The following is a 23,398-nucleotide window of genomic DNA, read 5'->3' on the forward strand; positions in this document are numbered from 1 at the left end:
TCCCAGAACGCTACATTCAGAAACCCCAAACTCCCAGAATTAGGCAATGGCAAAATGTCACAGATGTGTCCACGAAATAAAAATCAACAAACGAAGTTCATATCATGAGAACCTTATTGTAGAATTTTTACTGGAATCCAGGAAAATCTGCTTCAGTTCAATCTTTTCCATCTGGCAGGTGCCTTTTGAACCTTTTTGTAGAAACGTCAGAAGAACATTATTGTTTCTTGGTCCTATATGGGTTTTCTTATTCTGATAGCACTTGCCTAGAACATAAGAACCAGACCCAAATAAAGAAGCCATCTAGAAACTAGGTGCTAGAGCAGTGGTTCTCAACCTGTGGGTCGGGACCCCATTTGGGGTCGAACGACCATTTCATGGGGGTCACCAAAGAAGGCTGTCCGCCATTTTTTCCCTTTTCTTTGGCCACGCCCCTGGCACCCAGTGATGTATAAGTGGTTGGGGGTCACCACAACATGGGAAACTGTATTATGGGGTCGCGGCATTAGAAAGGTTGAGAACCACTGTGCTAGAGGGAGTCTATCAAGAGTCTCTTTCGGGAAGCTCATAAGCAGAGCAATGATGCAATTGTTCCTCTTGTAAAGAAGCCTTCAGAAATTGGTAGCCATCTAACCCAGGGGCTTCCAACCTTGGCAACTTTAAGACCATGCTGGCTGAGGAATTCTGGGAGTTGAAGTTCACAAGTCTTAAAAGTGCCAAGGTTGGAGACCCGATCTAACCCAGCGACTAACTACTTCCCCTGTTGGATAACTGAAACTTCTCAAGAACTTGCTGGATGTATTCAAGTTTTTCCCTGCCAGCCTTCTTACTCACTTATATCCTAATTTTAGTTGGCAAAAAGTTACTGGGTGATTATTAACATAAACTTTCTTCTGTTGTCTGCAGAAATTGATATGCGGGGATAGACTGCTTATGGGGTTGATTCCACATAGCTTAGGACAGCCAAGAATCTTCTTAACTTTTCAGTGCACGGAAGGTTATCTGGACTTTTCCAATATGCCCACCCTGATCTGGGGCAACAAACAAGATAACTTTGGTGTACTGTGCAAAACAGAATGAAAACCAGATCTTCCTTTGCCAGTCAAGTATGCTTGGTTTGTTTATTAAATTATTAAAACTATTTAAGAAAATCATTTTCCTCCTTTTTCATGATAGGATTATTATGCCTTGCACATTACGTGGATTGTAAACAACTAGGTTTTTCTTCCTTAAAATGATGGCTTTGTTACAGATACTCGCATTCCCTCCATGTGTTGCTCCAAAGTAACAAAAATGGCTGATGAAGATGATGATGAAGACGATGAACTATCAAGCTCTTTGGCTTTTATTTCAACAAAACCGTAAATTATTTCAGTTCCATTTAGGTGTGTCCAAAAATGAACAGAGCTTATTTGCAAGACCTCAATTATCCATTCCTTCCAGGTTTATCAGTTCCCAAATCACAATAGAATAACATAAATTAGAATAAATTGAAGATAACACCCACTGATTTCAATGGAACCAAGTCTTAGGTCAAAGTTCTGAACCCAGTTTTAAAGCAATGGTCCAATCCTATGAAAATTGATGCAAATTCTGCCACTGCTTTATGTCACCTCTTTGGTAGGACTGAAATGACTGCTTACATTTTAACTTCAGGGAAGCTGTGGCAAAAGGACATCTTAATCTGTGTAAAAAAAAAAAGGATTGGGGTAGAATTGTAAGTAAAAGAATTTGATGGTTTCTAATGCACCTTCCGCAGAGCCCTTGACATGTTAAGTCCACAATTTCCAGAATTTCCAGCCAGTGCAGGCTATTTAGGAGAAAAAGCCAGAAACGAAATCCGTTAAACAGAGGGCATAATAAATATGCTCATCTGTTGCTTTTGCAGGAAATACAGGAACGTTTAAAAGCCGTGTCTTCTCCTAAGTTCTTTTACGAGAAGGAGTAAAACCACAACTGGCAGGAAAACCAAACTATCAGTTTGCTGAGTTACTAAAGAACATTAATGTTTCTTCTATTTCTTCACAGCATAGATTCCTAAATCTTTGGTGGTGATAGCTTGGATTCTGAAATTATTTTCCATTCCCACATGGCTCTAATTTTTGTCTGAAAAGCCATCTCCTTTGAAGAACAGAACAGCCAAAAACTTCAGAAGATAATAAAATGGAACAATCTTCATTATCTTCATCCCAGAATTGTAGCATCATAATCCAGAGATCAGCCATCAAGACAGGAAAGCTGCTTTGGCTGCTCTCAAGTAAAAACGCAATGAAGTTGGACTAATTAGAAAGAGGCACCTGTCAGGGCGCACAGCCTTTCCTGGTATTGAAAAAGAACATTTATTTAAGTGGATTAAATTACAGGCTGTTCTGTTCACTGAAGTGTCTTCAGAAGCGCATCTTGCATGTTTCTGACACCACAGATATTTACTGCATTAAATAAAACTATAAGTCCTTTTCCAATATTAAAAAAAAAATGGACCAGAAAGAAACCCAGTGCAAACAGGAATTAGATAAATCTTAAGAATACAGCATCTTCCTGCCTCGTTTGTATTATTTTGGGCAGCAAATGTTAACCAACTCTTCCATCTTATAGAAGCACCTGGGCCTCAAATGTTTATCTTGATTCCAGCAGCTCCCAAAGTTCATTTACAAACTCCATGAGACCGGTTCCAACTTTACCAACCTAAGCTTGGCTCCCACGTCTACAGACCCACTGGAGCTTTTAACCTTATTTATTTATTCATTCATTTATTTATTTATTTATTTATGAGACTTATATACCGCTTTAAGTGCAAGCACTCTCTAAGCGGTGTACACCAGTAAGCAATGTATATCTATATATTTACATTGCCCCCAACAATCTTGGGTCCTCATTTTACCTACCCCGGAAGGATGGAAGGCTGAGTCAACCTTGAGCCGGTGAGATTTGAACCGCTGACCTGCTCAACACGGTCAGCTAAAGTGGCCTGCAGTACTGCACTCTAACTTTTGCGCCACCTCGGCTCGCCACCTTCTGATCCAAGTTGACTGATCCCAGGGCAATCACCTTACGTGCAATACTGATTAATAAGAGCTGCCTAATTAAAAAAAACAGGGGCTGTTGGTAAGGAAAGGTCAAGGGGAGAATGTAAAGCTTGCTCTTCAATTCCTCCTCGAATCAGCAACCTTTGTGTGCGAGTAAAGATGCTGACACGTCACAAAAGTCCTGCTCGGATTCTGCACAGCTACTTTGAGCAGTTCAGATTCGGGGGGGGGAGGGGAGAGAACGCTGGTACCCGACTTGCCTGTAATTGTTTGCCACCCATTTCAAGGAATCCGCTCATCGATTACAGTATACCTTTGTCCAACTGATTTTACTGACATCCTTAAAACCAATTACGCAGCACAGCTTCGAGGTTAAATATTTATTGTGAGCAACAGTTGCTTTCCAGCAATTTTCCTAAGAGAACAGAAAACAAAATCCTGACAACCAAAGGGGATTGAGAAGCAGTCAACTGGATGCTGGTTTTGCAGTGTTATCAAGTCAAGGCGTACACCAGCTGAAATTGCTGAAGGATGGGCACCACCTCCTGTTTCTCACTCCCCCCCCCCCCAAAGTATGTAATGACCCATTCTAGCTGGCTGCTGCAGCCACTGCAAACTGCAAGCGCTTCATTATTCCTGCATAAGTGAATGGATGCAGTAAGAAAGAAAGAAAAAAAAGCAGGCAGGAAAGACCAGCAAGAAGGAAATATCCTGACCTGCAGGAAAGGAATTCTACTTTGGCCTCTTTTCCAGAGGAACAGAGAAAGCTGCCTTGTAACTTTACAAGAATGGTGAGAGCATTACGTGTGCCCCCTTGAAGATATGCGTTTAATGAAAAAATAGCAACAGAGGTAGTTTCTTAATCTGTTCCATATTTAGAGAAAGATTAGCGGATGATCCCATTTATGCCCAGAATTTCCAATCTGTTTTACCAGCTGACTTCCATTCAGTTCGACTGCTCGGTCCTTTTGAAAGACAGGCAGGTCATTCAGAGATCAGAGCCCCCCATAATTCAATTATCACCCCTGAATGTGCCATTTCCACTTTCCTCTGCTGCTTCTCTTCACCTGCCTGAAGTTACTGTGAAAGTCCTTTTCATTTATGCAAACCTATGTATTATTCATATAATTATGCAGTGTTCCATATAACACAATCACCTACAAAAACTTCCTGCCATTTTTTGCAAATGCAGTTTATGGAAAATGCCATTTTAAATGCTCAAATTTCATTCAGGCAATCCAAGTAATATAAGTAGTTACACATGTAATTAAAAACAGCCACTCCTAATTCAAAAAGATGTATAGTTATATGGTATAGACGTCTGGTGTGGCCAGAAATTAAATAAAACTAGCGTAAATTGCTTGGATTAACAATCATGCACTTAATTCAGAAAGCCAGGCCTAACTCCCAAAGAAGTAGGTATCTATTTAAATTCTTCTGACTTGATGGAAACTGATATTGTTCTGGATATGCAATGTATTTTTCATTGCAGTTTTCTCTGAGTTGTGTCATATCATTCCATGTGCTAGTAATTTCAACACATTTGCACATTTCTTGCACGCAATACATGTGCAGTTGCTCAAGTTCAATTCTTTGATAAGATCTCATTTTGCTTCCACTAAAGCAGGTTGTACAACTTGTTTTCATTAGTTGTGTGCCCTACTTCAAACCATTCTGCTGTCCAAAGAGGGTAAACTGATGGCCAAAATACCACTTCTAAATGTTACCGATTTCACAGTGATGTGAAAACATCAACGTATGTTATATAAACACTCATATGAAGTGGAAGTACACTCAAATGTAATACCTGCTTATTATTACAATGTCTTTGTTATGATAGTTCCTTTTATTTTAAACTAACTGCATACAATGTAAGTTTTCAAGGACTACAGCCTGTTATATATATGGTAATAAATTGTACACCATGCTTTTAAACCACCCAAAACCTCTTTGTTCAGTCTACATCGTTATGACGTTTTAAACGTCCAGCATTGCAATGGGACAGGAACTTGTATATATTTTCTTTAATTCACTTTACAGTACTATTTTATTGTCCTGAATGCCCCTGCTCAGAGAATTATCATACATACACACAGTTCATTCACCCAAAGAACGTTTATTATTAAAGCACGCTCTTATCTAATTTGGTTCATGTTTAAGATGCTGGAAGAATTCAGGTCCTTCAAGAAACCCTAAACTGAAAGGAAACTGAATCTTGCTTTGACCTCTGCAGGCACCCAGCACCGTGCCTACCCTTCTCAATTGTCTTTTCTTCCTTTACTCTTTACATTTTCCTTCCCTCTCTTTGCTAGACAAACCACTGAGAGCGGCTAAGAGACAGAGAGAGAAAGAGGGCTTTGCAAGGGAAAAGGGCTCGACTACATGACCTCGAACATCACTTCGACCTTTGATATTGGGCTCCAGTTCTAGCCCTTGCTAAGAAAAAAGAAATATTGGCGGGGGGGCTCCGTAATCTTTCAGCCACATGCATAGCTAGCCATCCGAGCATCAACCCCCATTGGGGGTCTACAATTCCCATCATGCCCAGCCAGGAAGCTGGAGCTTCCTTCCTCCTCCTCCCCCCCCCGGCGGGCTGGAATCTGAGCTGGGGTGCTGCCTTTCGGGCTGGAGGCCAGGGCTGCGCTTGCTGCGGATGATGGGACTTGTAGTCCCCCCCAACGGGCAGAGCACGGGACTCACGTCGAACGGCTCCGCGCCCGCGTAGGGCGGGGCAACGGGGTGGCGCGGGGGGGGGGGAAGAGGCAAAGTCTCAAGCCCCGCCCCTGTGCGCCCCACCCCCGCCCCCTCCCGCTCGCGGCCCGGCAGGCTGGGCGCCGTGAGGCGACCCGCGCGAGCTCTCCGTCGTTGTGAGGGTCTAAGCCGGGGCCCTCCGGGCTCCGCGGCCGAGCAGCCGCAGCCGCAGCCGGGAACCCGCGAGAGAAGCGAGGTTACCGTTTGCCTTGCCGAATTCTCGTGGTGTTTGGCCGGGCGGCTGCGATAATGGCGTCCTTCCTCGCGAGAGATCCTCCGGAGTCGCCGCTGCGCAGGCGCGCTCGGCTAGCGCGTCCCCAGCCTTAGACCCGAGATGGCGCGCAGGCGCACTGCGCACGCTTCCCGCTTGGGAGCCGCCGGCGCGTCGAGAGCCAACCCGGCAAGCAGGGCGGCCGAGACGAGAAGGACTCGGAGTCCCAGAAGGCCTTGCGCGCGCGCGATCCCTTGCTTGCCCCGTCCATGCTGGGAGCTGTAGTAAGCCATTTGGGGGGGGGGGAACCGGCGGGCTGCATGGAAGCGAAGGTTTCCGCTTCGGATCTTAATTTTGGTCGGAGTATCCTGCACCAAATCAATAAAATGTGCACCTTCTCAGACAAACCAATATTTTTCAAACTTGGCATCTTGAAGAAGGATGAACTCCAACTCCTAGAATTCCCCAGCCAGCATGCCCCCCCACCCTTCCAGGAAAGTTGGACTAAAAAAGCTGTTTCTGCTGTTTTGTACAATCGTACATGAGCACATCTAATAATGCAGACAGCCTGTTGAACAATATATTTTATAATTATATAATTACCAAGAAGCAACAGAACAGAATTTGGAGCAGCTTAATTGGCAAAGATGGCACCTTGTTCTTTTAATATATATGCAGAGCACATCATGAGAAGAAATCGAAACTGGCATTTAAACGGCTGGGAGAAATAACCAGCTCAGATTAGGTGATGATGCCCCATGGATGGCTGTAAGAGTTATCCTCTCTTACAGCCATCCATGGGGCATCATCACCTCATCACCTAAAAAAATAGAAATTAAAGTGGAAGAAGAGTTTGCAAAAGTCAAGCCTGTTGCACAATGTTTAAAGAATCAAGTTTTTGGTCAACAACAAGCAACACAACCCAATGCAAATAATTGGAGAAGCTGCACTAATAAGGGACTATATCTTCCTAGGCTCCAAAGTTCTCGGTTTCTAGCCAGGAGACAAAGATACCTGAATGTGACAGATCAAGACCATGTGCAGATGTATCACATTGACAATAAATGTCCATATCGTCAGGACTATAATCTTGCCAGTTTTAATATGTAGCTCTAACAGCTGGACCCTCGGAAAAATTGAAAGAAGAAAAATTGGAGACTTGGCATTACACCTTGGAACAGTAGAAAAACAAACCACCCAGTGCCTGATCAAGATTCCTCGTTGAAAGCACTAATGATGAAGCCAACATTTGATATTTTCAACTTTGTACAAAGTCAACAATCATTGGAGAAGACTTTGATGCTTTGAAAATTCAAAGGCCAACAGAAAATATGGCTAGTCACCATATCTACCATCTATGTCATCATCACTGATGATACAAGGAGCGGTTTACATGAGCTCAAAGAAGTCATGGTAGATAGTCCTACCAAAATTATATCTTTCAGGCCACAGAAACTTCAATAAAAATGAACAGCCATTCTATTCCTTGATTTTTCTTGGGCTCCCCTTAAATATCAGGGCAGGGCCAGCTAGTTCCTGCCTACCAGATTGACTGAGCCAATGTTTTGAAGCTTACATTATCCAGACTTGGTGTAATCAGTTTAGGGCCTTTTTTTGAGCACATTCTAGCAACCTAGTCTATAATTTATGGTAAAAATTAACTCTCTGTACATAAAGAGTTTCCAATAGTAGAACAAAGGTTGTCTCTCATAGTTTATAGAAGAGAAATGCAAGATGTCTAATGGGCTTTGGGGGGTTTCCTTATTCCTGGAGGTGGTGAAGATGATTTTCTTGTCCTTGAAGGTTAAGATCCTGCTAAAACCAGAGAAAGTTACCTCTTGCCCCTTAGCGTTCCAGGGGGGCTTTGCTGAATGAGACCTATTTGCAAGTTACCAAATCAAATATCACTAATCTTACAATTGTTTTCCCCATCAAGGGTCATCTCTCCCCTTGCCCTCTTTGTAGAGTCAGTGTCCTTCAGCCAGCTGTTTGCCATCTATAAAATGCTTCTGTGAACAGGACACCAGAACAAATATTGCGGTGTTTTAAAGGAAGATTGTGCAAAAGAGGAAAAAGAATTGCCCATTCAGAGTATTCTTCGCAGTCCCAAAATTCTTACGTAGAAGGAAAGATGACTTGAAAGTGGATATTTTCTCAGGGACAAAAAACAGCACAGAGCATAAGGGGTGTCATCCCGCACCAGAACCTAAAATCAAAAGAGAATAGAGGGACAGGTTGAAATTTAACCTTTTTTTTTGGCAATCCCTTTGCCCCTAACAGGGCATTGCCACTGTATCTGTCGATTTGAACGGGAAAATCACTTTTTATTTTCTTTAAAAAAAAATGAATATATTTCTTACCAGTCTAAAAATAAGGAATTTAACCCATTTGAGCAAAAAGTTGAAAATTGCCTGGGAACAGTATCTGACACCCCGAAGATCCTGCAGTTTGATCAGCTGCACTCATAAAAACAGGTATGCTTCCTGTAAGTATCCAGTTTTCTTACCCTTTTCAGGAAGATTGTAATTTAAATCATTGGCGTTTGTGTGAATGGTATCAATAGATAATATGTTTCTGGTAGGAGAGAGCACTTTTATGAAATCAGGGCAGAAGCAATTGTTTTTATTTGCTTGTTTCTTTTTGCTATAACGAGACGTTTTATATTGTGACCAACATTTATTGTAACCAATCATTTTTGAAAGCAATTGGAGAATATTTCTGGGGGAGGGGAAGAAAGAAACAAATGGTTAAAAAAATTCCCTTTTTGCTTGTTGCACTAGATTAAAATATTCTGCTTTCCAGTTTGGTTGATGGATTTAAACCAGCCAATATTTTGCACATTCTAAACCAGGTGAAAAATTTCAGCTCAGGTGGTGACAAAATATCAAGGGGTGATTGAAAATATTATTTGTCTCTAAACCTGGGCAAAAGCATATGGGATCTACCCCAAACTCAGCCTTTTCTCTTTTCAATGGAGCCATATATACTTTCCTGCTACAAACCAGCATTACTTAACAAACATTGCAGGGAACAGAGTTAAAAGACAGCAGCTAAGCAGTGCTATAACCAACTATGCCTTCGGGCAAAACGATGGTCTTTTATTTATTCTGGCTACTTTGGTACACCTGTGGTCACGTTGACATATCAGTGATCTATCCCATTGAAAAGTTTTGCTTTTCCACTCAATGGAAAATCCTTTGGACCTCTTAGCATACTAACCAAGTTTGTACAATAATTGCAAGGGGCCTCCTCAGCTTTACAAACCGGAATTTCCTGTCAGATCAACAAACATTTTCAACAGAGGAAGATCAACTTGTCCAGGTTTCAAAATAAATACTGGTAGATCAGCTATGGATCACTGGAACAAACAGGATTTCATGAATAACATAGAATAATAGAGTTGGAAGGAACCTTGGAGGTCTTCTAGTCCAACCCCCTGCTCAAGCAGGAGACCTATAGCATTTCAGACAGGTGGCTGTCCAGTCTCTTCTTAAAAGCCTCCAAGAAAACATAATTTTCAGATATAATTTATAAGACATAATTTTTCAGGTAAAAGCAGTTGTTCTGAACATTTAAAAAAAAATCCCATAAACTACATTTAGCCAGTGCTATTGTTTAAAAGCTTCCTTTCCACCAAGCTCAACTTCTACTAACTTTGTGAATTTGATGTAGTTTTCTTACTTAGCAAAAAAACGTTTGTTAACTTCTTTAAGGACATTTTTTCTGAGTAACTGATACCTTTGTGTCCCATCAAGAGCCAAGAAGACCAGTTTTTATTTATCTTTGAGACCTTAACGAGGCTGTTAGGAGTATTCAAAATGTCACAGAAAAGGACACAAACTTCGGAAAAACTCAGTTCTTCATCTGATGCAAAAAAGGATGATCAGGAAGGTCGGAAAAACCGAAGCCAGCTGCAAATGGTCACATCCTGTGGTTTCTCGGCTTCTTGCTTAGCCCGTTGCAGTGACAGCCAGTTCTGGATTATTCAAACAACCATCATGAAGCTAAGCAGGCTCGGTACAAAGAGATCCAAGTTTCATAAACCCATTTCTCTATTCAAAATGCAGTATATAGCCAGAGGTACATGAGCGTGAAACATACTAGCATTTCATATTTTACTATCCCTGTTTTTTTTTCCACCAGGACCTCAATCACTGCCAAACCTTTTTTAACATGAATGCAAATCCACAGGAAATTTTCAGTCAGTCTTTCTCATCTAGAACAACAGTATGACTCACGCAAGTAACTGTGGACATATTTTTCTCCCCTTTCTTGGCCTTCTCAAAGGATTCCTAAAACGGATGCCAAGAGTCATTTAAAAATATAAATGAATCCTTTGATTCCTTGCCCTACTGCAATTTCAACCAGGTTATTGGCAAAAGAGACGGGCTATTCTACTTCATTTCATAATTCCAAGAGATCATCTCCTGATAGCATGGAATCATCCTGGCTAGGGAATTCTGGGAGTTGAAATCCATATATCTTGAAGTATGCTGGCTGGGGAATTCTGGAAATTGTGATCTAAGGTCAGAAAGGCTGTGCAAAGACACTCCAGCTGAGTGTTTCTTGGCTTTGGCAACTTAAAGATGGGTGGACTTCAGCTAGGAATTCTGGGAGTTGAAGTCCACCCATCTTCAAATTGCCAACTTTGAGAACCATTGCTCTGGGCAATGACTTGTGGACTTCAACATCCAGAATTCTCAGCCAGCCAGGCTGGCTAGGGAATTCTGGGAGTTGAAGTCCACAAGTCTTAAAAGTTACCAAGTTTGGAAACCCTTGATTTAAGCAGACAAACTTCTTCCTGTAGGAATCCTCCTTATTTATTCATTATTTGGAGATTATACATTCCATTCAGATTCTCCAGGCTTAAACCTCCACGGAGAGTTTTCAGAACAGGCTAAAACTTGAGAAGCAACCTCACCCAGACACCCTCTCTATAAAGTGGGCAGATCCAGCAGTGCCAAAGGACTGGAACAGGGTGGGGTGGATGTGTGCCCCTCTCTAAAGTCTGAAAAGGCACACATTTGTGTGGTTACAGGATGCAGAAACCAAGAGCCATCCAGAATTGCCTTATTTGCCTTCTGTTTGGGGCAAATTGCCATGGAGATTTTGCCAGCTCAGCCAAGGAGAAAAAGCCCTTTTGACAGTAGGGAGTGGGTTTCAATTAACCTTCGCTGTACCCATAACCTATTCTCTCTAGCTTTATGGGTGTTCCAAAGCCTTCGCATTTTAAAAAAACTGCCTTAAATTCTTCTCTTTTTTCCTCTTGTATTTCCACCTTCCAATCTAAGCATTTACTTGTCTTTGGGTTTTCCTGAAGCCTCAGCTGATTAGCAGTGGGAACCAGCTGAGCTTGTCCATCACACTAAGCTGTAAGCCATGGCTAGCAAACCATGATGGATGTGCTCACACAATAAACTACATGAGAGTCTGGTTCAGATAAGACCTCCTATAATAACTTGGCTTCTACTTTGTCATTGTAGTTTGGTCATGTACAGGTTGACATTATTGTGCAAGCACCGTTTATTTGCTAAGGATAAAATATGCGCCGCGGGTGTCAGATTGCAGCTGTGTGCTGCATGCAGAGTTCCTTTAAAAGCCCCAAGGACAAACTGCCTTTTAGAAGTGAATTTTATACTTTTCAAGGGTATCCATGAAGTAAAACAAAGCGTTATTTTACTAGAGTAATTTCCTCAACCACTTGAAGTTGTGTAGACTTCAACTCCCAGAATTCCCCAGCCAGCTTGCTTCTGAATTCTGGGAGCTGAAGTCCACACATCTTTAAGTTGCCAAGGCTGAGAAAATTGTACTAGATTAAAATAAAACAGCTCCAGTTTGGTTCTGTCTGCACAAGACATTATGTTCCTATGGCAATCTGAACTGCATCCAGTAAAGTGGGGGGGGGAGGGCTAAGAAGTGGCCTTTTTGCACATGAAATGAGTGTGGAAGCTGCCCTCTTTATTGTCCAAGCTGGACACAGAGCCTGGGCAAGACTTCCTGTCCATGCACAGTATTGTTTAGCTTATTCATAATCATAAGTCAGATGCCCTTGGAATATAAAATACCCTGAAACTCAAGCAAGCCAGCCCTTCAAGTAACGGCAAAGTAAAATGCTTTATTTAAGAGGAAAGAGTCAGAAATGCTGATGCAGGTTCTGCTTTTAAGAGGCAGACGTTTTTCAAAGTTTATCTCAATAAAATCAGGCTTAGGTGGTGGCTGTTTTTAAAGGCTCAGCGAATCATCACCCAACCCCCCCCCCAGTTGTTGCAAAAAGAGTGGCAAGGAAAGAGAGCAGCAAGAAGACCCCCCCCCCCAAAGGAGGAATTCTATCTAATTCACCCAAACCTAGCCTCTTGCGGGAATTGGTTCTCTGCTCCCTGGGAAAGTTTATAAAGCAGCCGAAGCAGCTGATTTGTGGGGATCAGTCCCGGCCAGAGAAAGCACCGCGGGAGGCAAAGTCTTGTGCATCAGCGTTTGAAAAAAAAAAATAACGAGCTTGCTTTTCCAATCCAAAGATGGCCCCGTTGTCTCGGGCAGGGGTCTCCAAACTTGCCCACTTGAAGGCTTGTGGATTTCAACTCCCAGAATCCCCCAGCCGGCCTTCGCCGTTGAAGCCCACACCCCCTCCAGCCGGAGTTCCGCATCCAGCCGGGGAGGGGTCCCACCACCGCCCGACACCTCCCCCCGGCTGCGTGGCGGGAGGGGGCTGCCTGCCCACCGCGAGGAGGGGCTGGGTGGCGCGCAGAGGGCTCCCGAGAACGCCGGGCTGCGGGCTCCGCCCGAGGAGCCTCCCTGGGGCCGAAAGGAGGAGGAGCCCGCGGAGGCTGTCCGCCCAGCCGCCAGAGGCTCCGCGCCGGGCTCGGGGTGGTCCAGGCGGGCGGAGCGAGCCGGCGCAGCGCCTCTCGGAACCGGCCGGTCTCCCCCATGGCCCGGCTGCTCCTGCCGCTGCTCCGCCGGGCGCCCGCAGCCTTGGCTGGCCGGAGCGGAATACGGCACTGCAGCCTGGGCGCTTGCGCTTCCTACCGCCTCCGGGACGGCGGTGAGTGGCCCCAGGGGGGGATTCCTTTCTTTTACTTTCTTCCCTCCCTCCCTTCCTTCTTTCCTTCCTTCCTCTCTCCCTCTTTCCCTTCTCTTCCTTTTCTTCTCTCATCCCTTCCTCCCCTCCCCCCTTTTCTTCCCTCTCTTTTCCTTCCTTCCTTCCTTCCTTCCTTCCTTCCTTCCTTCCTTCCTTCCTTCCTTCTCTCTAAGCAACTCCAGTTTGGAGCATCCGGCAGGCTCTCCCACGCACCCCAAAGTTTCCGTCTCCTTCACCTTACCCTCTTTAATAACAGCCCCTCCCAGCGGTTTGGAAACGCCAGAGGGCAGAAGGTTGAGGGGTGGGAGGGGGGATGATGGTTTTTCTTTGGGTCAGTTGATGTTGCCAAAAGATCAGGAGTTTGACAGCACCTCCCCTCCCTCGCCCAGTCTGTCCCAAGGCAGAAGGTCATTTCATCAGAAAACCTTTTCCCCCACCAGGTCTTCGGTCCTTTTGCCCTGCCCCCCTTGAACCTCTCCCCCCCCCACACACACGCTTTTTCCAGCCTCCAGTATTTTCCCTTTACTTCTGCGGGGTGGGGGTGGGGGTGGCCCACCCCGTGTTTTGAAAACCCAAGGCAAACCTCTTCCTGCCTTTCTCCATCTCCAGGCAGTGTTCATTCTCCTGCCTGCACCGTATCCCAGATTCCGTCTATTTGCACAGACTTGTTTCCAACGGAATGGGGTGTTTCTCTGGCAGCTGACCACGAGGCCAGACCACAATTCAGCCTCTGGAGATGTTTTAATGGGGAAGGATTGCCCCAATTCACCGGATCTGGATGCCCGGTGTTGTCCCCGTTGGTTGTTAACCAGGGCACTGACTCATTTCAAAACAAGAAAAAAGAAACTCATCAACTTATCACCCAGACATAATTGGGACGTCAAGGAAGAGAATGGCCCATAACAGAGATTTACCCTGCTGGGGATAGGCGCTGGTGAGTCAGTGCCCTGGTTAGCAAAACAAGGGAGGCAGCATGAAAAAATTGTGTCGGCACCGGTGGAGCATTTCACCTTGTCTCCCTGAGTCTCAAATGCAATACCACTTGAAAACTAAATTGAAATTCTGCTGAGTTTCTCCTCACCCTACGGAGCTGTTATTCTTGAACAGTGTTTCCCAAACTTGACAATTTTAAGGCATGTGGACTTCAACTCCCAGAATTCCACAGCCAGCGTTGCTGGCTGTGGAATTCTGGGAGTTGAAATCCTCATGCCTTAAAATTGTCAAGTTTGGGAAACACTGTTCTTGAAGAATGAGAACTTGAAGGCTTTAGCTAAAGCAACTCTTCTTCACTTCCTAGCTGCTAAGACTTCGAATGTTTCTTCAATAGTCATGTTTCCACCCATCTTAAAATTCTGGGAATTTTGGGAGTAGAAGTCCATCTATCTTATTGCATGCTAGTTGGGGAATTCTGGGATATGAAGTCCACACATCTTAAAATTGCCAAGGTTGCTAAACCCTGGTCTATACCTTCTCCTCCCAGTACACCCTCTCTGGCAGAGCCCAATCACCATTCCAGGAGGGAGCCGCCAATCGCCGATTAATATCCAGTGGAGAGACAGTGTTTATGACCCTCACCTGAAACCGCTGGAGATACGTTATGATCCAGACACTTGTCTCCACATGTGGAACAACGGATACTCCTTCCTGGTTGAGTTTGAGGACTCTGTGGATAAATCAAGTAAGAGCAATTGAAGTTAAGGTGTGCTGTGCAGAGGCGGAACATAAAAGCAGTGACTGGAAAAGCAATTTGTGGACGTTAGCAAAAGATTTCAAAATCCAAATAACTCTGAAAAGTGTAGTAGACATGGTCACGCTTAGGGGTGTGTAGATGTATACTTGGGGTAGAGTTGCTTGTGCCCCAATCACTGCTTTTATGAGCCGAGGTGGCGCAGCAGTTAGAGTGCAGTACTGCAGGCCACTTTAGCTGACTGGGTTCAGCAGGTCAGCGGTTCAAATCTCACCGGCTCAAGGTTGACTCAGCCTTCCATCCTTCCGAGGTAGGTAAAATGAGGACCCAGATTGTTGGGGGCAATGTAAATATATAGATATACATTGCTTACTGGTGTACACCGCTTAGAAAGTGCTTGCACTTAAAGCGGTATATAAGTCTCATAAATAAATAAATAAATCAGCAGGGGACATTGTAATAAAGCAGATGGGTCTTTCTCTGTATGATTCCCCAGATTTGTTTTGCCTGCTAAAATTCACTTCCAGATGCAACCTAGCCAACATTTAAAAAAATATCATTAGGGCACTCTTCCAAAACCTCTGATGCCCTTTGTTCAGTTTTTACCTTGCCTTCTGCAAAGTACAAGATGCCATCTGCGTGGTTTCATAATACGTGTTCTCTGTTGAAAGGTGTTTGGGCCAGCAACCTATTTTAAGGGAAGGTAAAAGCTGGTTATCACCTTGACTCAGCTGACAGATAAGCTTTCTGAATAAAGCACCTGAAAGGATCTAAAAAGATAGGGCCTCCCTTTTTAACAATGCCTGTTCTGGTCTCGTGGTCTGGGGAAATATTTTATCCTGCAAGGAAACCAGTACCTGGCTCAGCTTTTCATGAACTAACTTTCTTTCTTTCTTTCTTTCTTTCTTTCTTTCTTTCTTTCTTTCTTTCTTTCTTTCTTTCTTTCTTTTTCTTTCTCTTTTAAAGAAAGAAAAAAGGTCAACTTTATGAGCTGACTTAAACAATGCCTTCTGTGCTTCTACAGCTATGCTATTTCCATTAAATAGGAACAGTTCTACACCAGAAAGAAATTAAAAGAACCCCTTAATGGCTTAGCACAATTGTAAGCCTATCTCGTCTGTGATCAGCGTCAGGCCTCTCAAGTATTAAATCCTGTTTTGAGGAGTGTACGATCATTGTAAGTGCTGGGATTTGAAGGCAAAATGTTGAACTGACAAGGTGCAAACAGAGCATCGGTCTGCAAACCCTTACAGCAGCCTTGCCTGTTTGGGGGCTTGCTGTTTTTAGCAGCTCTGTGCTCCAGATAGCTTCATTGTTTTGTCTTTGAATCCAGTATGTGGCACATCCCAGATTTTTAGTGGCCTGATGTTGCTGAACTACAAGTCCCAGCATCTCTCATGCTGGCTGGGGCTATTGTGAGTTACAGTTACTTCCCACATTGCGCTTTAGTTCCTGCAAAGAGAAATGGCACAGCATGACAAGACTTGGAAAAGCTTTCCATTTAACCCCAAATGGGATAACTTTGCTTGTCTGCTTTTTGGGATCTCTAAATCCCCCCCCCCTCGCTTCTACCTCTCTCATTCCCTCAGTCCAGCATGAATTGCATTATGTAGATCTGAAGTTCTGGACAAAAGCTGAACCAATTTCGTCCTTTGCAAACTTCCAAGAATGCTTTACTGCAGTGCTTCTCAAACTTGGCAAGTTTAAGATAGTAGACTTCGACACTCAGAATTCCATGCTGGCTAGGGAATTCTGGGAGTTGTAGTCCACACCTCTTAAAGTTGCCAAGTTTTAGAAACTCTGCTTTACCGTACCTTTTTTCTTTTGTGTTTTTTTTTCCCAGAAACATAAATGATTATATTCACTCTTTTCTTCTTCTTTTAGTGCTGTCTCCTTTTAGTTTTTGGGGTCCCTCTCTCTTTTTCTTTCTTTCTCCTCGCTTCTGCCCTTCGAGGAAAATACAATTAGAGAAGAGGAAAAGTGGATTAAAGCTAAAGTTGAAAAGGAAAGACAGTGCAGGAAGGTAAGTCAGTGGGCATAGAAACAGGACACTGGACGAGATGCCCCCCTATTTGTAGCCAGGATGGAAGTAGATTGGCAGCGGGCACAGGATGGCAGCAAAGCAAAGGGACAAATATCAAAGTATGTGACGGTGGTGGTGCTGGCCTTCTTGCCATCTGGTGACTGGTAGAAAGTGTAGAATAGAATGACATTGTGGCTCATGTATAGCAGAGTTTCCAAAATGCTAATGAGAAGTTTCATCCCCAAACGATAGAAACCTTTCAGATTGCCAAGGGCTTAAGCCAGCAAAAAAACACACCCTCTTGTGACTTCCCCCACCTTAATTAGAAGCTCAGAATCTACTTCTGGTATTTGACCCATCAGGAATGTTGCTTGAGGTCTGTATTTCGAGTTTTTTCCTGGTTCTGGCTCAGATCTGAAGGTAAACAACTGCATTTTGCAGTGCGTACCCTTCAGTCTCCACCAGAAGGCAGTCGCACCCAGCCCTTTCTGCCAACCTCCATTCAAAATGGGAGAAAAAAACAGGAAACAGAAAAAAGCTGTTTTGATTCTGCCAAGCTGCTGAGAAATTGTATTAGACTTTCCAGGACTTGGATATTCTTTTCTGTTCCCCAAGATTTTAACTATCTGACAGAGGCAACTACTGTTGGAATGACAAAAATGGATTTCTAAGACTGTAAAAATGTAACCCTTCCAGTTTTGCTGTCTCGTTGGAGAAAATGTTAGGTCAGAGAATCTTAATTTGGCCTTTTTCCTTAAAACATCACTTTTTCACAATTGAAGCTCAGTCAGCTGCTAATTTCCCGGCCAAAGCCAGGACTGTATTATAAAACTGCTGCTGGAATTGGCAGCAAACGTCCAGTTGCCACCCTTGAGAATGGCGTAGAGATTTTTCCTGGGCAAAGAGATCAGAATACAGCTAGTCCTTGACTTAAAACAGTTCATTTAATAACCGTTCAAAGTTATAACAGCACTGAAAATAGTGGCTTATGACCATTTTTCACACTTAACGGCCGTTGCAGCATCCCCAGGGCCATGCGATTTACCTTCAGATGCTTGGCCACTGACTCCCATTTATCTCCGGAGTCACGTGATCCCCTTTTGCGACCGTCTGACAAACAAAGTCAATGGGGAATCCAGCTTCACTTAACCACCGTGTTCCTAATTTAAGAACTGAAAGTGATTTGCTTAAGAAATATGGCACAAAAAGTCGTACAGTGGGGCAAGACTCACTTAACAAATTTCTCACTTAGCAACATAAATTTTGGGCTCAGTCGTGGTCGTGTATTCACCCTGCATTGATTCTGTGCTTAAAAACATGGCGTCCGGGATCCTGCTCATCCTGAACTGGATATTGCAGCAGGCCTGGCTTTCCTAGAGGCAAATCTGGCTGCTGGGCTTTTCTGGTGAGGAGGCCAGAAATATCCCTGTAAAGATCGTGGATCAATGAAGACTCTATCTTTAGTTCCCGGGGACGTGAGTGTCCTTGTGCTACTTCCGTGAGCCAGTCCAGAGGCGCTTATTCACCAAAGCAGAGGAGATCCGTGGCACGTCAAGTACATTTTCTCCTAAAATGCCAGGGTTTGTTTGAGTTAGAACTGGGTGGTCTCAGCCTCACTGAGCTAGAGCATACTGGGAGTTGATTTCCTCAGTAAAGGCTACTTTACTGAGATGGGCTCTAACACAAGAATTTTGCAAGTCAAATTGTGCTGGACGTCCTCCCCCCCCCCCTTATACTCCAGTGAATTGGGGAGGTGTCTGCCTGAACTCTTCCCAATGTTATTTCATTGCTTGGGCTTCAAACACGTTACAGCCCCTTTTCCTTAGGCAACCGTTCCTGCCCATCTCCATCAAGGTCCCCTTCCTGATTCCTTACAGGTGGGCACCCAGTCAGCCTGTTTCATGTCCCCACACCAGTTATCAAAACTAGGCAAGTACAGCATCTGTTCCCACTATTTTTCAGCGCAAAATGATAATGTGAGCCCCAAATGGCCTTTTAATGGTTTGAAAATAAAGCAAACAAGCAGTGCAGAATCCAGGCCCCAATTGTGAATGATGCAGACCCCTCCTCTACACCCCCCCATCCCCCTGAACGCGTGCCTTTTCTTCACGGCAGTCATAACTGGGGGTCCCTTGGAGAACAACTACCGGTTGAAGCAGTTCCATTTTCACTGGGGAGCCGTCAACGAATGGGGCTCCGAGCACACCGTGGACTGCAAGGTGTTCCCAGCTGAGGTAAGAGGAAGAGCTGGTGAAGATCAGCGTGGATGCTTGCAGGGCGAACGAGGTGATGGAGTTTTCCCCCAGCCCTGAAGGGGTGGTCCGCAGAGATATTTCAATTTCTGGGGAAGCAGCCTCTCGTTCTGCACTCAGGAACCATGCAGTTCTTAACACGCCCAGCGGTTTCAGAGCCGTCCAGAGCATTTTGCTTCTCCTTGTTTCTTCCAGCTGCATTTAGTTCACTGGAATTGCTGCAAATTTGGAAGTTTCGAAGAAGCTCTAATGGACGAAAATGGTCTGGCTGTCATTGGGGTATTTTTGAAGGTATGGCGATGGTAGAAAAATTGAAATGTTCCTGTTATTCCTCCCAATCTGTTGCTGTTTTTCTTACACAATAAGCATCATTTAAATAACTCTGTTTATTTTGATTCCTTTGTGGATTTGCATGCCGTATTTATACCGCAATAATAGCACCAGAATATAATTTGTCCCGTTTTGGACATAAACTATCAGGGTGGGAACACAGGAAGGAAGGTGTAAATAGAGACAAAACAGACCTGTGGGAAGGAAATGGGAGGAGAAGACCAGCTCCTTCAAGCAACAGATAAGAAATTTCTCTACAGAGAGCCAGTGACTTTATTTAGGGTTTTTTCTTGGGGGGTCTTTCAGAGAAGCCGTTCGTGGGGAAATGGGTGGGATCAGGAGATCAGAAACTCGTTGTCCTAAAGTTTATCAAGGAGTAAAGATGTTATTGGTGCAAAACCTTTAGATCTGAATCCAAACCTTATCTTTGCTTTGACAGCTTGGAGCCACTCATAACGGTCTGCAGAAATTAGTAGATGCCTTGCCCTCCATTAAGTACAAGGTACGATGAAGGCTGGGCTCTTTCCTATTTGCCTGGAATGCCCTGTCTACTCCAAGGAAGCAGAGGGTCGTCTTTAAATCCTTGCTTCCCAAAAGTGGAAGAAGGAAGATTCAAGTACAATGCTGGGTGGGCACACAAGGGGCTTTTTAAAATCTCTGTTTCAAAAATCCACGAATGTATTTGCAAACAGGTGTCCCAAACTAACCATTTGCTGTTGATGGGATTTCTTAGGATTCTCTGGTTGAACTTGAGGAGTTTGATCCTTCCTGCTTGTTGCCTTCATGCCCAGATTATTGGACTTATTCGGGATCTCTGACCACCCCTCCACTTTCGGAGTCAGTCACCTGGATGATCAAGAAGAAAGCAATTGAGGTTGATGAAGACCAGGTCTGTCAAAGGGGAACCAGACTTGTGTTATCAGATTTGAGAAAGCGGGAGGAGTAACACCATACAAAATCTGGCTTAGGCAGTAATATATGGACAGGCTTCACATTTTTCACTCAGCTATGGTTTGTTTCAGCCATAATTTATGGAGTAAACACTAGTAGTTTCATCCGTGTATAAGGACAAGTCATAAATAATAGTTGGTTTTGTACATCATGCCAAGCCATGGCCAAACAAACAATATTATGGCTTCATCCAGGAGTCTCCTGTGAAAGAGATGGCAAAGTACCCAGGCTGAAATAGAAGATGAGCTGAAAGTTGATCTGTAGGTGTGGTAGAACAAGTTCCTGCTGAGTCAGTTTTCCCACTTTTAACTGGATAAATGGAGGATAGAGGATTGAGCTGGTTTGGGATCAGCAGGATGAAGAGAAAAGCACACAACTGGATGTCCACCATCCTGGCTGGTGGTGACCGGCATTCTACTCTGGCATATCTAGATTGGCGTCGGCTAGCTTAAATATTGCAGTTACCTGGATCTTGAGTTGGGAGTAGTTGAATCTAGAGTAGAACTCATGGGCAGGGTAAGAATGCAGAAAGTCCCATTACATCCCCCAGACTGGTCACCTGCCACAAAAGCTTTTGTTGAATTTGAAGGTACCTGTTGGCCAGTCTTTCCAGGAGCTCTTCAGAGCTGCAGCCTCCAGAGAAAGAGAACCTAACAGAACCCCATCTTCTTGCTCTCCCTTTCTCCTCCCCAGCTCGAGGTCTTTCGGATGCTGCTCTTTACTCCGGCTGGAGAAGACGAGAAGAGGATGGTGGACAACTTCCGTCCACTGCAACCCATCATGGATCGAACAGTCCGCTCCTCCTTTCCAAAGCACTTCTGGCAGGACATGGAAAAGCCCTCGGAGGACCAGATGTTCCATGCCCCCCAGCAAGCGCCCCTTCGCGACAGTCTGCAGCTTTAAGCAGCTAAATGTTACCTGTGCCTGAAAAGTAGTTTAGCATAAAGCTGGGGCCAAGAGATTTCCGGTCCTTTGCTCTTCCAGAAGACTGCTCTTTTAGCGTGAGAACCATTTGGATTCCAGTCTTCTCCCAGTAACAGTTCAAAGCACCAGTTAGGACTCCAAGCCTCACCTCTACTGCCCAGGTGTTTCTCCATCAGCAGATGCTACATTGTAGGAGCTGCGCAGTTGGGCAAGGCCTCTCGCAGGACCCCTAAGGAAACAGGCAATCTGCAAAGCAGGATTGTTCACCGAGAGAGGAAATTTATACAGTTTGGCAAGGGCAGGCATTGATTTTGGGTTTCAAGCTAGTTTGACCCAAATGCCAGGATTATAACAATCTGAATTGCCAATTGTTCTGGGAATTATAGTATTAACGCACCTGAGGGACATCCTGTTGCAGAAACCTTTTGCAAATAACCTAATCCTTATTTACCTCTAAAGGGTGGTCTAACTTTATAGCAGCTTCTCTCCTCTCCCACAAATTTTCTTATCTCTGTACATACAAGAGGCTGTGGTTATTTGGGATCTAGGAAACAAGAGGAAAACTTTTTCTGCATAAAGCAGCAGATTTGAATGGATTTCGGGCTATGGAACAACCAGGCTCGCTTAGAAGGAAATATCTAACATAGGCATCAAATATGTTACAAGGAAACATGATAGGATCCATTTCCTGTCCTAAATATGTGTACTTACTGATGCATAAAGCCTGCCAGATGTAAATATGCATATTTTTCATTCTGTAGCACTTCAATAGCTTAACAAAACAAAAAACTAGAGCCCGCAAAGTGCCTAATCATGTGGAAGACAATCAATCCACTATCGCAGCTTGCTAAATCTTCAGTTGGGATTGGTGAGCACACAGTCAGTGCCGTAACTGATCAGGGGCATTCAAAACCGAAGCCTTGGTCAGCCGCATCAGAGGACTTGTGTGTGAACAATCTTAACTTGTGTGCATCGAAGCAGAAACAAATCAACAGTACTTTAAAAAGTAGACTTACGGCAGCGTGGACTTTCTTGGCCTTTCCGTTTTTCATATCAGAGTTTTATATCTCCTAAGTCCTTTTTCCTCTACGTGTAAAAGAATCATTATAGGCAGGCTGAGAGATTGATGAATCTATTCAGCGTTTATGAAAATGGTGCAGAAAGGAAGTTTAAGCTGTTAGGCATCTTTATAATAAATATGAAGTCCTCTCTGTTGTCCAGAAGTTATTTCAGCTGTATTTGCCCTGGGAAAGAGGAAGGAGAGAAAATGAATTGTTTCATTGTGTGGGAAGTGACAACAACTAGATAAAAATTTTCTCCTAAAACGCATTGAAATGGAAAAACAATACCCTACTGTTTTGACTGCAACACTTGTTAAGGAATAATGTGACGGTTCATTATAGTCTCGGAGTGCAGGAAATGTGTCCTCTAAACATACACGTGCTGTGTTTTGAAGGCTGTTGTGTTTGCCTGTTCTTTCCAGACAACCTGTGAAGAGACCCCAGCAAAATCATCTGCAGAGTAACTAAATTCTGCAAATTTGACAGTTTTCAAAAACGAGAGAGGCCTTCTAAGGGGAGATTGGAGAGGAATGGGGGTCTGTTGGACACAGCTGGCATGTCACACTTCATTTGCAGCAAAATATCTTGACCTCAGGAAGCTAAAGGGTGATAATGGCCCAAAACAACATTATGAGCTTCTCCTGTTCACTACAGAGGCAGAAAAATGAACACAACCAGGATTGTCTAGCTTTTTTGCCCTCATGAGGCAGTTCTTGGATTTTCAAATTCTAATTGAATGCCTCTGGGGTGTTTTCTTGGGGAATGAATAACCAGGTTTCCTTAACTATGTTTGGCAGAGATGTGCAGGAGAAAAAGAGGATCGCATCTCTACTCTCCTGCAAAAATTGTGCTTTGAAAGATGTCTAAACCAGATGGTCCGAGGACCAAAGAGAAGGCTGAACTATGGTAGAGGAGCCTTTCGTGGTTGACCCGCCCCAAATGCCGTGGGGCTAAGGACTAGCTTGCTTTTAGAAGAAGCGTATGTTGTTTTCAGGAGGTTGTGTGGGAAGTGACTTCTGCCTTATCTCTTGACCTTGGGCTAAGTCCCTTTGATGTGGCAATCCTGCCCTCGCCTGGCCTTTATCACAAGGAGCCGGTCTTCATAAT

At 44.0% G+C, this 23,398-nt stretch overlaps 2 protein-coding genes across 2 annotated transcripts in view; one reads left to right on the forward strand and one right to left on the reverse strand.

Moving 5' to 3' along the window:
• Window positions 1-6,750, reverse strand: part of LOC120296712 (protein BANP-like) — a 46,827-nt gene extending 40,077 nt beyond the window's left edge. The window contains 1 exon segment of the mRNA XM_039318633.1: window positions 5,979-6,750. The gene's annotated coding sequence lies outside the window, so the exon portion shown is untranslated.
• Window positions 6,751-12,753: 6,003 nt separating this feature from the next.
• CA5A (carbonic anhydrase 5A) lies at window positions 12,754-22,441 on the forward strand. Its single transcript, XM_039318632.1, has 7 exons — window positions 12,754-13,027; window positions 14,544-14,741; window positions 18,889-19,007; window positions 19,221-19,316; window positions 19,795-19,857; window positions 20,089-20,244; window positions 21,000-22,441. The coding sequence occupies exons 1-7, from the start codon at window positions 12,913-12,915 to the stop codon at window positions 21,207-21,209; spliced, it is 957 nt and encodes a 318-aa protein (XP_039174566.1). The 5' UTR covers window positions 12,754-12,912; the 3' UTR covers window positions 21,210-22,441.
• The last annotated feature ends 957 nt before the right edge of the window (window positions 22,442-23,398 follow it).

The sequence above is a fragment of the Crotalus tigris genome, unplaced genomic scaffold, assembly GCF_016545835.1.
Source record: "Crotalus tigris isolate CLP2741 ecotype Arizona unplaced genomic scaffold, ASM1654583v1 scf7180000021447.437961, whole genome shotgun sequence".
NCBI lineage: Eukaryota > Metazoa > Chordata > Lepidosauria > Squamata > Viperidae > Crotalus > Crotalus tigris.